At 39.2% G+C, this 15,042-nt stretch overlaps 1 protein-coding gene across 1 annotated transcript in view; it reads right to left on the bottom strand.

Annotated features, from left to right (window-relative positions):
- Positions 1–15,042, bottom strand: part of NOL10 (nucleolar protein 10) — a 111,776-nt gene that overhangs the window by 10,555 nt on the left and 86,179 nt on the right. The window contains exons 18-19 of the mRNA XM_012778982.2: positions 7,635–7,808; positions 7,103–7,350 (exon numbers count right to left, since the gene is read on the bottom strand). Of these exons, the coding sequence (XP_012634436.2) occupies positions 7,103–7,350; positions 7,635–7,808 (422 nt within the window). The remainder of the gene's footprint in view (positions 1–7,102; positions 7,351–7,634; positions 7,809–15,042) is intronic.

Below are 15,042 nucleotides of genomic sequence, written 5' to 3' on the forward strand. Positions count from 1 at the left end.
GTGAGTATGGACATATGCAGAGTGAACGTGTGTTTAAAAGGCTAGAAGTCTGGTGCACACACAGCCACGCGCTTAGGAAGGGAGTGTGGAGGGCCTGTATACCTAAGCATCGCAATGATGACATGACCATATATCACTGAGCACACACTAGCCCTTGGCACTTGGATGTTGAGTGTGGATAATGTCGAGTGGATAATGAGAATAAAGCAAACGAGTGCAAAGGGTTAATTGAGAAATAAAAGATTTTCTTTTTGTAAAGTGTATGTTTGGAATTAAATTACTTTCGAAATTAGATTTTTAAAATGCTTGTGTTAAAACACAGCTGCATTACTTCAGGTCTTATTCGCTATTGGTGAAGAAACTTAATCGAAGAGTGAAAATGTGCCATGATAATTCACAAAGTGGATAATGTCACAGACATGATGAGAAGCCCACAAAAGCTACTGAACTGCTGGAGAAGAAGATGAGTTCCTCAAAGGCAGGAGCTGTCTTAAAAATCTTTGAATTTCCAGGACCTACCACAGGGTAGGCACTTCAAAGGATGCTTTCATAAAGTGAACTGAAGGGGCCACCCAGCAGCTAGTATTTATTACCCAAGGAGAGAAGATATTTTCATCTGCTGAAATTTAGAGAGTTCTCATTCTAAGGACTCTTCCTCCACTGTTCACCAACACAGACACCTCCAACACTGTGCCTTGCGGGCCATGCTGCCCCAGATACGAGAGGAGGCTGACGTGCCCAGATTCTTAACTGAGGCCAGCAAGCATGAACGTCCGATCTTTCTACCTATACACATAATTATTTCCATGCACCCTGACTTTCTTCTTTCGGGTCTTTGAAGGTGTGTACCTCGCCCTTTCTGAGGCTCTCTCCTTAGCTTGTCTCCGGACCCCACTGCCACCTGATTCCTTACCAAATTCTACTTTGTCAACTGACTCCATTCTCTCATTTCTTTACTGCCCCCTTTCTGCAGTTCATTCCTCTCTGCCTCCTAACAAATCACATCTCCAAGGCCTAAAAAACCTTTCCCATAAAGTTCTTGGAATCAACCACTTCCTTTCACTGCAGAACTTCTTAGAGGAACCATCTACACTAATTGTTCACATTATTTTCTATCTGCTATTCATTCATCTATCTATTGCAGTCAGACATTTGGTCAGACTGCCTGGGACACTAGTCCCAGTGAGGCAATCCTCATATCGCCTTTTCCCAACCTTCATGCCTGGACCTCTCTGCTCCCGTGGACGCCGGCACCACTCCATTCTCTGAGACACTCTCCACATTTGGCTCTTTCTGCTGTCCCTCCAGTCCAACTCTGACAATTCTGTAGCATTTTGACTACCCATCTTCTCCTTTGCCTGTCCTTTACTCAGAATCTTAGCCCAGGTGATCAGTAGGTCTGTGACATTTCTAAAACTCTATGTATGACTTCATAGGCATTTGTATTTTTCTAAAGAGAGGTATATGGTTTTTATACAAAGACTCAAGAAAGATATTTTTCTCCAGGGTTCCATTCTTAGCCCTCACCTTACTTTACACAATCATAGTAAATCTCTTTTCAGTCCATGGTTTTAGCTATGCAATAAAAGCTGGTATCTCTTAGATACCTAGATACCTAGAGTATCTAGGTATCTAAAGATACCTAGATACTCTTAGGTATCTCTTTGGCCTCCTCTTCATGGGCCCCCATCGACATGCCACTAATCTACCCAACATGACCAAGAAGATGTGTAGGCTCTTGACTAAATGAGCTCAAAATGCAGCACATTACTTTTAGCCTTAAACCTGTTTTTCATTCTATGTTTTCTACCTCCAACATTGCTAAATATCTCAACATCATCGCTGATTGCTCCTTTCTCCTTTGAGATTAGCCACCATTTTCCTTTCTCGCTCTTAGGCTAGTGGATAGTTTGGCTCCAAGTTTGTCTGCCTCTCTCTACCCACTGTCCAGCCTCCCAGCCCTTTGACCTGGGTTACTGCAATTTGTGAGCTGGTCTCTGGAGGTCCAGTTTCGCCCCACATTGTCTTTCTAAAATGGAGATGTTTTGTTAACAGGTTTCTGGGAAATAGGGACTTTTAATGCCTCTGTGTTTTTATTTTCTACAACCAACATGTACTACTTTTATTACAAAAGTATTTGCAATATTGGGGGAGAGGTTGGAATAGATTTGATAGTGTTAATTCTAGCTTTGAAATCTTCCATGGCTTTCAGGTACTTGGTTAGGGGGTGCACCTCTCGAGCCACACCTGCCACTGTCCCCACTGTAGGAGAGTGCCCCCCCATCCCACAGCCTTCCTATGCTCACACCGCACCTCTGCCAAGAGTGCCATCCTTCCCACTTTGCTCTAGGTGCTCAGGTCTGCATCTTTCCAAAGACCGGTTTTCAGATGACCCCTAAGAAGGCTGCCTTAAATTCCCCCCAATGAGCCCCTTCCTTCTTACGTTCCTTTCCCACAAGTGCTGCAGGCATGTGGGCTGTGCCTTTCCCTCCCATCCTTTGGGTCTAGAATGGCACTCTGCTCACACCAGGCACTCAATGCATGCTTGATGAATGAATGGGTGGGTGAAAAGATGATAAGTGGAAGAATAAATTCACAAATAAAGTTAGCATATTATAAAGCTTAAAAACACATGTTGACAGACACACATTTATCTAAAAACATGACCATGCCAAGCAAAGACAACTCACTCAAGTATTAGGCTTCCATTCGTTATTTACTTTTCCCTTCATAGAAATAGTTTTAAAGATAGGCAAGTCCAAGTCAACATTTAAACATAATGCACTCAATTCTGATGCTGTCTTTTGTCGATTGCTTTGTGGTAACTTGCAGAATAAACATAAGGAATCACTTTAGTTCTCTCAAGGATAATGGTTCAATGCTTCATTAAATAATATTAAGATATTGCAAGTTCAGGATTTGCCAAAATAATCCAGTCATGACTGGAATATGTAGTTTGTGCCAAAATGCTAGCAAACTGTAGGCTATTCATACCAAAGGGTTATTATTTTAAATGGCGGGATTCTTATTTTAAGCTCATATAAGTATTATCACTTACATAGTTATTCTCAAAAAGAATGATTAACTCAGCGATGATTAAACTCAGAATGTTTAACTGCAGTGTATTAGCCCTGCTACTGTTTATTCTTAAATATAAATTTTTATCCTTTCTGTTTCATACTTCCATATGCTACTACAGCCCTTAGGCAGAAGGAAGAATGTTAGTGAAATTAGTCAGAACTCGCAGCCCCAAACTATGGCCTCCTATTACCATGGTTACACTCAAAGCAACTGCTCCCAGATTTTCTTGAGCAATGGGTTGTGGGGGAAATGAGTTCTTTATCAGCAGATCTTGAAGGAGTAATTTCCTGAGCTGACTGATGTGTAGTCGGGGCAGAGAAGAGTCACACTTTCAGCAAGTATTTATCAAGTACCTACTCTGTTCCAAGTACTTTTTCAGGAGCTAAAGTAGCAAATAAAGCAAGACAAAAATAGCAGATACTCTAACAAAAAAATTCACTCCACAGAACCAGAACACTGGAAATAAGTAGACTTCTTTCTACTTCTGAATAGGACTCTGAATAAAATATCTCAGAAAATAAGCTGTATAAAAAGTGAGATGGCACACACTGCTGATGGGAAGGGAAAATGGTGCCGCCTCTTTGGAAACAGCCAGTTTGCAAGTTTCTGAAAAGGCTAAACATAGTTTCTATATAGCCAACAATTCCCTCCAAGGTTCAAACCCAGAATAAATGAAAACAGATGCCTAGGCAAAAATGTATACACAAATGTTCACAGCAGCATTATTCATAATAGACAAAAAGTGGAAACAATCCAGATGTCCATCAACTAATAAACAGACATATCAACTGTGGTATATCCATACACTGGAATATTATTTGGTAATAAAAACAAATAAAATAGGTCGCTCCAAGTGCAGTGGCATTTATAATTAATTGATCACAACTAGTTATAGATTCCTTTGTTCCTTCTCCATTCCCACTGCTTCACTCGACCAGAAGAAAGAAAGAGAGAGAGAGAGAGGAGAAAGAGAAAGAGAAAGAGAAGAGAATTGGAGAGGGGAGAGGGGAGAGGGAAGAGGGGAGAGGAGAGAGGAGAGAGGGGAGAGGGGAGAGGGGAAAGGAGAGAGGAGAGAGGAGAGGAGAGGAGAGGAGAGAAGAAAAAACGTAACTGTCCCTCAGTATCTGCGAGACACTGATTCCGGGATCTCCCTTGGATACCAAAATCCATGGATGCTCAAGTCCCTTATATGAAAGGGTGTGGTGTTTCCATATAACCTGCGTTTATCCTCCCATATACTTTAAAACATCCCTAGATTACTTTTAATATCTAATACAATGTAAATGCTTGTAAATAGTTGTTATACTGTATTGTTTAGGGAATAATGATAAGAAAAAAGTCTGCCCATGTTCAATACAGTTATAAATTTTTAAAAATTATTTTCAATCTATATTGGTTGAATCCATGGATGAGGGACTCACAGATACCGAGGGACAACTGTACTAATATGTGCTACAACATGGATGGACATTTGCCAGGCATGGTGACTCATGCCTGCAATCCCAGCACTTTGGGAGGCTGAGGTGGGAGGACTGCTTGAGGCTAGGAGTTCAAGACGAGCCTGAGCAACACAGTAAGACCCTGTCTCTTCAAAAAATAGAAAAATCAGCCAGATGTGGTGATATACCCATAGTCTCAGCAACTTGGGAGGCTGAGACAGGAGGATCACTTGAGCCCAGGAATTTGAGGCTGCAGTGAGCTATGCTGACGCCACTGCACTCTAGCCGGGGCAACAAAGTAAGACTGTCTCAAAAACAAACAAACAAAAAAATCCCCATAACCCCACAAAAAAATAACAAAAAACATGGATAAACATTAAAAACCCTGTTTTTTAGATGCAAAAGGTCACACATTGTATAATTCTACTTATATGAGGCAAATCGATAGAGAGAGAAAAGTAGATTAGGCTGGGAGATGGGGTGGGTAAATGGGGAGTGGCTGCTGATGATGGGGTTTCTTTGTAGAGTGATGAAAATGTTAGCAAATTGTGGTGATTATTGCACAACTCTGAGAATATAATAAAAACAATAAATTATATGCTATAAGTAGGTGAATTGTATGTTATATGAATTATCTCAAGAAGTTGTTATTTAAAAAAGTGATATTGGTAGGTAAAGAAAACATCTTCAAAAGGTATCAAGCATATTACATCTGACTCTTGAACAACAGTTTGAACTGTATAAGTTCATTTACATGCGGATTTTTCTCAATGAAAGTGATATGGAGTATGCCCCCCTTTCCTGCCTCCCTGTCCACTTCCCCCAGCCAGCCCTGAGACAGCAAGACCAACCCTCCTCTTCCTCCTTGTTCTCAGACTACTCAAGGTGAGAACAAGGATGAAGACCTTTATGATGACCCACTTCCACTTAATGAAAAGTAAATATATTTTCTCTTCATTATGATTTTCTTAATAATATTTCCTTTTCTTTAACTTACTTTATTGTATGACTACAGTAGATAATACATGTAACTTACAAAATGTGTCAATTGAATGTTGACTTTTAAGGCTTCCAGTCAACAATAGGCTATTTGTAGCTAAGTTTCTGGGGAGTCAAAAGTTATATCAGGACTTTTGACTGCTTAGTGGGACAAGTGTCAGTGCCCCAATCCCCCAGTTGTTCAAGGGTCAACTGTACTAGCTTCTTTACTCACTAACATATCTTTTGTTAGTTAATGAGAACCAGAATTTTGGGATGCTTCTGGATTCTAAATTGAAAGATTCACTCTTCATCTGGTGTCCCAGGTATTCACTAGAAGCTGGTGAAATAAAGATGAGTAAGACATATCTCGACTCCAGAAACAATTTAGCTTGTTCACTGATGTCCTCCTGACCTTCTTCCTCCCCCCACTTCTGAAAAAACACCTTTTCTTGAATGGAAAGTGGAGGCTGGAGAAGCACAAGGTACAGGAATGATACCGACCCCAACCTAAGCCCTCATCTGTCCTGCCTGCTCCCCCCCTCCACCCCCAGCCTGCTCTCCTGTGCTCCGCAGACATTCAAGCTATCCTCTCAAGACATCTACTGTGACTCTACCACATTCAGATCTTATACTCTAATACTTTGCCTGGAAATGCCCAAAGCAGAAACTTACATAATTTAGAGCTTATACACAATTTGGACTTGAGTACCTAGTTTGCTCCTTACTTAGATGCTCGACAACTGAAAATTGTTAAAATAATATCACTTTTTTGCGGGGGGGAAGGTTGATGTTTTTGGTGGTAAATATTTATAACATAAAACTTACCACTTTAACCATTTTTCAGTGGACAGTTCAACAGCATTAAGTACATTCACATAGTTGTGCAACCATCACCACCAACTATCACCAGAACATTTTCATAACCCCAAACTGAAACTCTGTACCCATTAAACGCTAACTCCTTATTCCCTCTCCTCTAGCCCCTGGCAACCACTATTCTACTTCCTGTCTTTCTGTATCTGACTAATCTAAAATACTAGTCTTTTTGTTGCTCAATGATCCTTGGGTCAATGACAAAAAGGCTTAACATTTCTGGCAAATTTTCCAGGTGACTTTTTCAATAATCAGGTAAATTGAGATGGGATAAACATAATTGAGATCCTAGTTTTTAAAAATAACTTTTTGTGGCGAGACAAAGAATTTGTCATCTCTTAACTACCACTGTCCAAAAGGCTTCAAACCACTGATCTTTTGGGCACAGAATAAAATAAAAATGTATAGGTTAGGGAGCTCCATGGGGAAAAATCCAGGACAACAGATAAGAGCATGGCCTTTGCAGTTTCAAAGTGTTCTAAAGTATACTCAGCACACTCACAGGACTACACCTGTAATTTACTGCATGTAAACTCCACCTCAGGCCTGCAGGGTGCTTGCCTTGCACCAGCTCCTGCATGGCCTACCCCTCCCCTTCACTCTCCCACTCCCTTCCCTGCAGCTCCCACCATCCAAAGATGACAGAAATGTCATCTTTAGGGCCATGTGCCAACGAGAAGCAAGGGCTCAACCACATGCCAACTTGTCACTAAGGCAGTGCTACTCACTTCATCAGCTTCTGCTTTGTGGCAGAATCTTTGAAGCTTCTGAACTCTTCTCCTGCTTTGATCTCATAAAACTGGGGTGTTAGGACCGTCTGTTGGTCCTCCTTGAGTCGTTCCTGCCGCTTCACTTTTTCCTCCTGCTGGATAAGTCTGCGCTGCTTCCTGACCTCTTCAACCCAGTCTTTTTCATCATCTGAACTCTCCGAACTTTCTGCATCACTCGGTTTTCCTTCCAGTTCTTCCTCCTCTTCCTGAAAACAAATATAGTAAGCAGCAGCTCCTTTCCCCCAACCAAACACCGGCTCATTATTTTCTTTTAAGTAGTATTAGCCCATTAGGGTACGTGACAGCTGCTCCATCCCATTGCGTGTTCTAGAAGGAATGCCCTTAGTTAAATAAAATGTACTCCTAAGCTGAATGACAAAAAAATGCAGTTATTACATTGTGAGTAAAAACAAAGATTCTTCTAAATCACACAAAAAACTTAATATTGAAGAAAACAGCAGTAAATTCTAAACAATAAGGAGTACATTACTTTTTCATGAAGTTCTTGCTGCTGCAAGAGTCTTAGTTTCTTCTTCCTTTTCTCACTAATTTTTGAAACAAGTGGATTCAAAAGCCTAAATTCTTCACTCTCTTCATCTACTTGGAAGTCGGGGTTTTCAAACATAACTTTAAACCGATCATCAGTGAGAATATTAGGAAGGTTCTACAAGAAAAAGAGGAAAAAGTATGTAAAAATTTAAGTTAATATCTGAATAAAATCTGACCAGAAAGGTGGTTTAAAAACTTTCATCCCATTATAAATTAATAAGCCACATCAGGCATAAATTAACAACTCATTATGAAATTTCTTTAGAACCAGTTTCTAGTTGCTCTTGGGTTTTGTCTCTGACCAACAAAACAAATTCTATTAGTCTACTTTGCAGATGAACTACATTACTTTGTCATTACACACACTAAGCTAAGGATGAGCCTTTTTGGCTAACTTTATGCTTAACACATTAGAATGAATTTTCTTTAATTAACATATTTAATGCAAAAAAACACATTTCAAGAAAATATATCTGAAACTATGGTGACCTTAAAAAAAAACACAAAACAAAAAAAACCCCATAATTTTTTGAAACATGGCTTTTAAAGCATAGATAGGTATTATACTGAATTAGAATAAGTGATTCTTTTAACTTCATATCCTAAAACTGGGAGAAATGTACATAGATAATAAGTTAACAATTAGCACAGTAGGGTAGAAGGGAGCTGGTGGACAAGTTTATTGACTTCAACTGAGTTATTTGGAAACATAAGGGATGTTTCCATCCATTATAAGACAGCTTCATCAATTTTTCCCCCAGGCTGTTTAATTGTTCTCAAAGGATATAGTATATGTATCCTTTACGTAATAAAACTCTTGGCTATTGGGACTCATTTGGATAGCTCAGTACTGACACCAAATTCCTTTTTATTTGTACCATTTTTGAACAGTAAGTTTACTAAAATGTAAAGTTATCCGTTCATTTAAACAGATGACATAGAATCTTACATACTTAGGAGTCTCTATGTTCCTTATCTGCTATGCGCTTGGACACCAGACAAAACAACCTACTTAGAATGGTTTATAAATCAAAGTAAATAGCCTGAACATAGCTGGAAAAAGCTAACATGTTTGTGATGGACTTTGGCTCCACTGAACAGACCTCATTTTACTGTTTCTCCACTATTGAAAGTAAATAAGGTTGTAGACAGTTGACTTCTGAATACTGTATTTGTGTAACAGATCACACAAAAATTTGGTGAATCTTAAGACATTAAGGAACTTAGCATGTTTATTACTTGTTTGTACCTAAAAATCAATTAACCTGTAACTAAAATTCTATGAGATATGAAATTCAACAAGTCTTCTCTGATTAAATATCACTTCTAAGACAGACTCAGGACCAAGGAAGAAAGAAAGATAAGATATAGTTGTTGATCCTCATCTGTAAGGAAGAAAAACAAACCTGCAGGCAAGTATGCTACCAGGAACCTTCTGAAGGCTGCTCAATAAAGTTTAAGGAGCCACAGGAGCAGAGGCAAAGTCATCCCAATAAGGGACATCCCAGGAAGGGCATGTGGACATGGCAACTGGGAGTAGGCTTGAAAGATGAGTAGGTTTCAACAGGTAGAAATTTGAAGAAAGAGCATTTCCAGCCAACTAAGGAGTGGTGAACAGTCTGATGGCATAAGAATGGTGTATTTAATAATTTACAAAACCATTTTTTGATCAGGCCAGATTGTAAAGGATTTTAAATGCTATGACTGTCATTCTGAAGGCAAAGGGAAACCACTAGAGTAGTGGGAGGGAGAAGGGGAGGGGAAGAAGGGGAGATGGATGATGAACAGAAGCAGGCTTCGAGGTTTTCCAGTGACAAGAGCTGTGCTCCAAGAGACCGCAGCAGCATGGCTGCTGAGGAAGAAACGGAGAAACCAGCGACATGAGAAGACTAAGAAGCCACTTTAGGAAACTGGCAAAAGAGATGGGACCCGAATTAGGGCACTGGAACATAAGGGTGGGAACAGACACCTTTCAGGAAAGAATTTTCATGAGATACATTTCTAAATCAGAATTGATAGATCCAGTCATGGATAAGATGGGAGGGTTAAGAGTTAAAAACAAGGTTAGAAACTTTTCTTAAGCTTCTAGCTCAACTGACTAGGAAGCTGGTGATAGTGTGAGCTGGGACTCCCCATTGGCGAGCATTAGAAAAATAGGCGGGGTGGAGTGAAGGGTGAGAGACCTTGCTCATGTCTGCGGCACAAGAAGAACAGCGTCAGGATTCTGACAGACACCTTTGGATGTCAGAGCACGATGTATCAGGTCTCAGGAGAGGAGAGGGGGCTACGGTGTAAATTCTGGAGTTATCTATAAATATGGAATAGGTGATATTGCCAAAGAGTTAGATATTTTCAAATGAGTAGCTATGTGCCCATTACATAGTTTCAGGTTAAAAAAACCCCAAGAGCAGCACAATTCACAATTGCAAAGATGTGGAAACAACCGAAGTGCCTAAAAATACATGAGTAGATTAATAAAATGTGGTATACGTATACCATGGAGTACTATTCAGCTATAAGAAACAATGGTGATATAGCACCTCTTGTATTTTCCTGGATAGAGCTGGAGCCCATTCTACCAAGTGAAGAATCCCAAGAATGGAAAAACAAGCACCACATGTACTCACCAGCAAATCGGTTTCACTGATCAATACCTAAGTACATACAGGAATAACATTTATTGGGTGTCGGGCAGGTGGGAGGGGGGAGGAGGGGATGGGCATATACACACATAATGAGTGTGATGTGTACCATCTGGGGGATTATCACGCTTGAAGCTCTGACTCGAGGGGGGAGTGAGGACAAGGGCAATATATGTAACCTTAAGATTTGTACCCCTATAATATGCTGAAAAAAATACATTGATATTAACTACAGTAAAAAAAAAAATAGTGTATGATTGATTAAATTATAGCTGCTGTCACCAAAGAATATTAGCAAGTTAAATAAATTTATAATACATGTTTAAAAAAAAACCCAAGAGTAAATTTTTCCATCTTACTATATTTATTAAAGTAATATTTTAATAAATAACAGAGAAAATGTTAAAAAGAATATGTTGCTGATATTCTTAAATTTTTTTCTTCATTTAAAACAAATAAATTGTATTTCCTAAAACCATGTATGCTTTGTATGAACAATTATAAAATAAAAACTCTTCTGACCTAGCTGTAAAAATATTTCCCCCAGGGATTTTTCCTAGTCTAATTGATTGTTTCCACAGCTGTCTTAAAAAGAAAAAAGTAGGACATGGTATAGTTAGTGATGTTCTATAGTAGTTTATAAGTGTCTGGCTAGTGATCTGGCCCATAAATACACACATACACATGCTCAACACTTACCATTAAAATGTGGAAAACACCTTCAAGCACTGTTCATACCATAGCCCTTCCTCAAAGAATTATGTTTATCTGAGTGAGATGCTTATTAATATTAATATTTTGTCCCCCAACATAGTAACATACATGAGGAATGTTTGCCATTTTAAGCAAATTAATTCTTTCAATGCAGTGCTATCTGTGAATTAAGCGGGTACAGACTTCTGAGTAAAGATGGTGGCCTGAACATAAGCATTTCCTTCTCAACTCTCCTTAAGTCACCACAACAATAGAAAAGGGGCTTTTGAAAAAGGACACAAACCCTTAAGAGTGAGGAAGAAGGGGAACAGAGGCAATAAAAATTTGGACGCAAGAAAGGAAGTCTACATAAAATTCCACCACAGCTCTAGAAAGCCCAGCCCCCTGCCCCTTCCCACTGGAAGAGGGAGAGGGAAGGCACCTGGCAGGGGGCCCCACCCTGCAAAGCAAGGGAAGTGTGTGGTAACAAGGAGAGGAAGTGGAGGCTGGCACTCGAGGGTCAGGTGCACCCCACTGCTCCTTGGACCCCCAAGCTCTCGTGACCTAGAGTGGTCAGTTCTCAGAATGTTGGTAGCCAGGCCTTCACCTGACCAGCCAGGTGATGACCTGTAAGATAATGATATCTGAAGCTTCCCCATATAGTTTGGCCAAGTCACCACACAGGGACTGAGGGACCCTGTCTCCACCTCAGTTTTCATTCAGCTTTTTAACACCTATACTCTTCACTACGCACAAATAACCAAGGATCATGGCAAGAAAAACTTATTAAAATTTTTTTTCAAGAAAATTTCCCAGCACCAACACCTAAGTTTCTAGACCAAAAGGAGCCACCAGCATATGGGCCAGAGTTCTAGACTGAAAATGGATCCAACAGCTCAGCCCAGCCATCTCATGTGAGATTTCCTTGGACACTTCCTCTTTCTGGGCTTACTCTCCTATTTTAGAGGAGCAACTCCTCTAGTAACTTCCTGAGGAAGAGCAGCATGTAATGGCAACTGGCTGTTGTTGAAAGCTAGCAGGTTTGAAAATATCTTTACCATACCTCTCACTGCCTGACTGCTTGTCTATATTGCAAAATACTAGGTTGCAATCAATATTCCTTCAAGAAACTGAAGGTTCTTAAAATTCTTTATCCAACATGGGGTGGAGTAGTGCAGTGAATCCCTGGGATAATGGTAATGGGAGACTCCAGGATTTGAAGGTGACCAGTTCAGAAGAGAACAGGGCAGAAAGTTCTAGAATCAACTTCTTCAGGAAGGCAAATAAGTATAAAGTCTGATCTATATAAATATCTCAAAATGAGACTTAGATAATGGTAAAGAATGGGGGGTTGGTTAGCGATAACTACACAGAAAACAAAAGAGATAATTATTAACTGGAGGGGAAACAAAAGGTTGTGCAAGAAATTCTGTCACAGATTACTACTGACTCTCTCTGACTTGGCTGTAAACAACATTTGCCTTGTCATAACCATGTAAATGCTGAATACTGACTTATCCAAATTTACAATATAGCTTCCTTGGGAGGGAAGGTTATCAAAAGACAATACCTAACACTAAAAAGTCAAGAAGAAGTACTACAGGCAATATTAATAGAGCGTTTTATAACAATCAGCCAAAAAGGCAAAAGTAGTTGTCTCAGAAGAGGTGAAAATGGGGTAGGGGGTGGGAGGAAAAGAAGGTCTTTGAGATAGCCTACGTTCCCAACAAACCTTGAAGAAATGTTTAGTTTTTAAAACTAGGTATGTATAACTGTAATTTTTAAAAGGCCCAATTTTTAATTGGTACTAAAAAATCCTTAAAAATAATATTTTGGACATTAAAACTGATCTGATCCAACCCAGAGTATCTGTATATAATTATATCCTTTCCCTAAAGAGAGGACCAATAACTTAAAATAAGCTCTTACTGGTATTTAATAATTCTTGAAGCTATTAAGACATCTTCCATGGTTTTCTAGTCACAGAACACCCATGGCCTAGAGATCTCATGCACAGCTCTGCCTGGGCTGCTGCAGAATCCAAGAGAAGTACATTCATACAAGACTTTAAGGCAATAGTGAAAAACTAGCAGAAATGGCTAATGCAGAAAATGGCACTTAGGGAATATGGCTCTAACTAAAACGTAAATCCTTACAAGTCAAATGGATCACAGGTGCTTGTGCCTCTCAAAGCTGTTTGTGCACACTGGAAATCAATATGTATTTTTTTTTTGAAAAAATAAATGAAATAATCCTCAATTAGAATTACTATAACCAAATTTCTCGGTTTGGATAATGTCCAAATAATGCTTGTTGACATTATGTGATGGTTCACTTCCCATTGCAGGTTCAACCTCAACTATACAGTAAACATCTTATTAGACTTTTACTATGTTATCAGTGGTAGCAATATTTAGGAACACATTTCACTGTCTGTCTCTATTAATTTTAGTTGCAGCCAAAGCAGAACATAACTGCAAGATACTAACTTTCAAATCAGGAGATATCAAAGCTAGTAAAGCTCTTGAGGTTTTGAGGAGCTCAGTTCAAAGGCAAGACTAATGAACTGTTGATGAATATAACAATTCTTTCAAGTATTCTTTATAATTATAATGAAGGATTCTTTCATTAATTCATGAAGGATTTTTAAGGTCTTCATTTTATATAAGCTAAAACTGTTAAGCAACAAATTATACAAATTTTTTCTAAGAACAACCTCAGATTTTCAGAAGACCATATATAAGTATTTCTGGAATGAAATGGAACTCAGAATAGGGCCTAATTTGAACCACCAAAAAGCAACTTAGGGGCACATTTTACATATACTACCCTCTAGCAGAATTTTGTTATCAGGTGACATGGCTACAAATATAGCATTTCCAGCTACAAAGGGCTGGAGAGAAACTGTTGTTTGATGAAAAAAGACAAGAATTTTCACAGTTCTTATTCTTGCACTTACAGTAGAAACAGAACACAGCCTGACAGTTCTGTATAGGATGACCCACAAATAGGTTCTAAAATAAATAAATACCATCTTGATAATTAGAGACTATGTAGCAGCAAAAAAGAATGTCGATGGAACACAGATTTGACTGGAGATAACAAAGGCAAGTCCTTGATTTGTACAGAGCCAAAAGGAATGAGTAACTGTGGTGTAGTTAAATAACACCAAATGCCCAAATGACACAGTTCAAATTCAGTTACCTCTCTTCATGAACTGTTGAGTATTTGCATAAAGTACAACTCTGCTGCTAGCTCTTCAGTCCACAAATAACTAGGCAAATAATGGATGCACATCATGGTCAGTGGGCAATCATATCACTTCTTTCAAAGCCTGTCAGTGGTTGGTCACTGTGCGCCATGCAGTGTGATATGCATCCTGTTCGGTTCACATAGACAGAAAGCATGTCTGTCTTGTGTTGCCTCTTTATTTTTTTTATTTTTTTATTTTTTTTCTGGGATCAAATCATTTTTTTTTTATTTCGGCATATTATGGGGGTACAGATTTTAAGGTTTCAATAAATGCCCATTTCCCCCCCTCCCCCCACAAGTCTGAGTCTCCAGCATGACCATCTCATAGATGGTGCACATCTCAATCATTATATATGTATATACCCGCCCCCCTCCCCCCTGCCCAATACCCTATTACTGCAGTACCTATGTGACCACTTAGGTGCTGTTCAGTTAATACTAATTTGCTGGTGAGTATATGTGGTGCTTGTTTTTCCATTCTTGGGAAACTTCTGTGTTGCCTCTTTATATCCCCAAAATAAACTTGTGACATTTTACAAAAATGGACAATTAAGAAAGATCTGGTCAATAAGGATGAAACCGCAGAAAAAAAATCTCAATCAAATTTAAAGGGAGTAACAGAAGCAAGAGCTGACTGTGGGAATGTGCACGGTGCCACTAGCTGGGGCTCTAGATCTGCAGTCAGAGGATCATGTGATGGCAAATATCTTGAAATAAATGAGGAAAGCAGTTATGACAAAAAGGAGGACAATGTCCCAGTAG

The sequence above is a fragment of the Microcebus murinus genome, chromosome 3 (assembly GCF_040939455.1).
Source record: "Microcebus murinus isolate Inina chromosome 3, M.murinus_Inina_mat1.0, whole genome shotgun sequence".
In the NCBI taxonomy this organism is placed as follows: Eukaryota; Metazoa; Chordata; class Mammalia; order Primates; family Cheirogaleidae; genus Microcebus; species Microcebus murinus.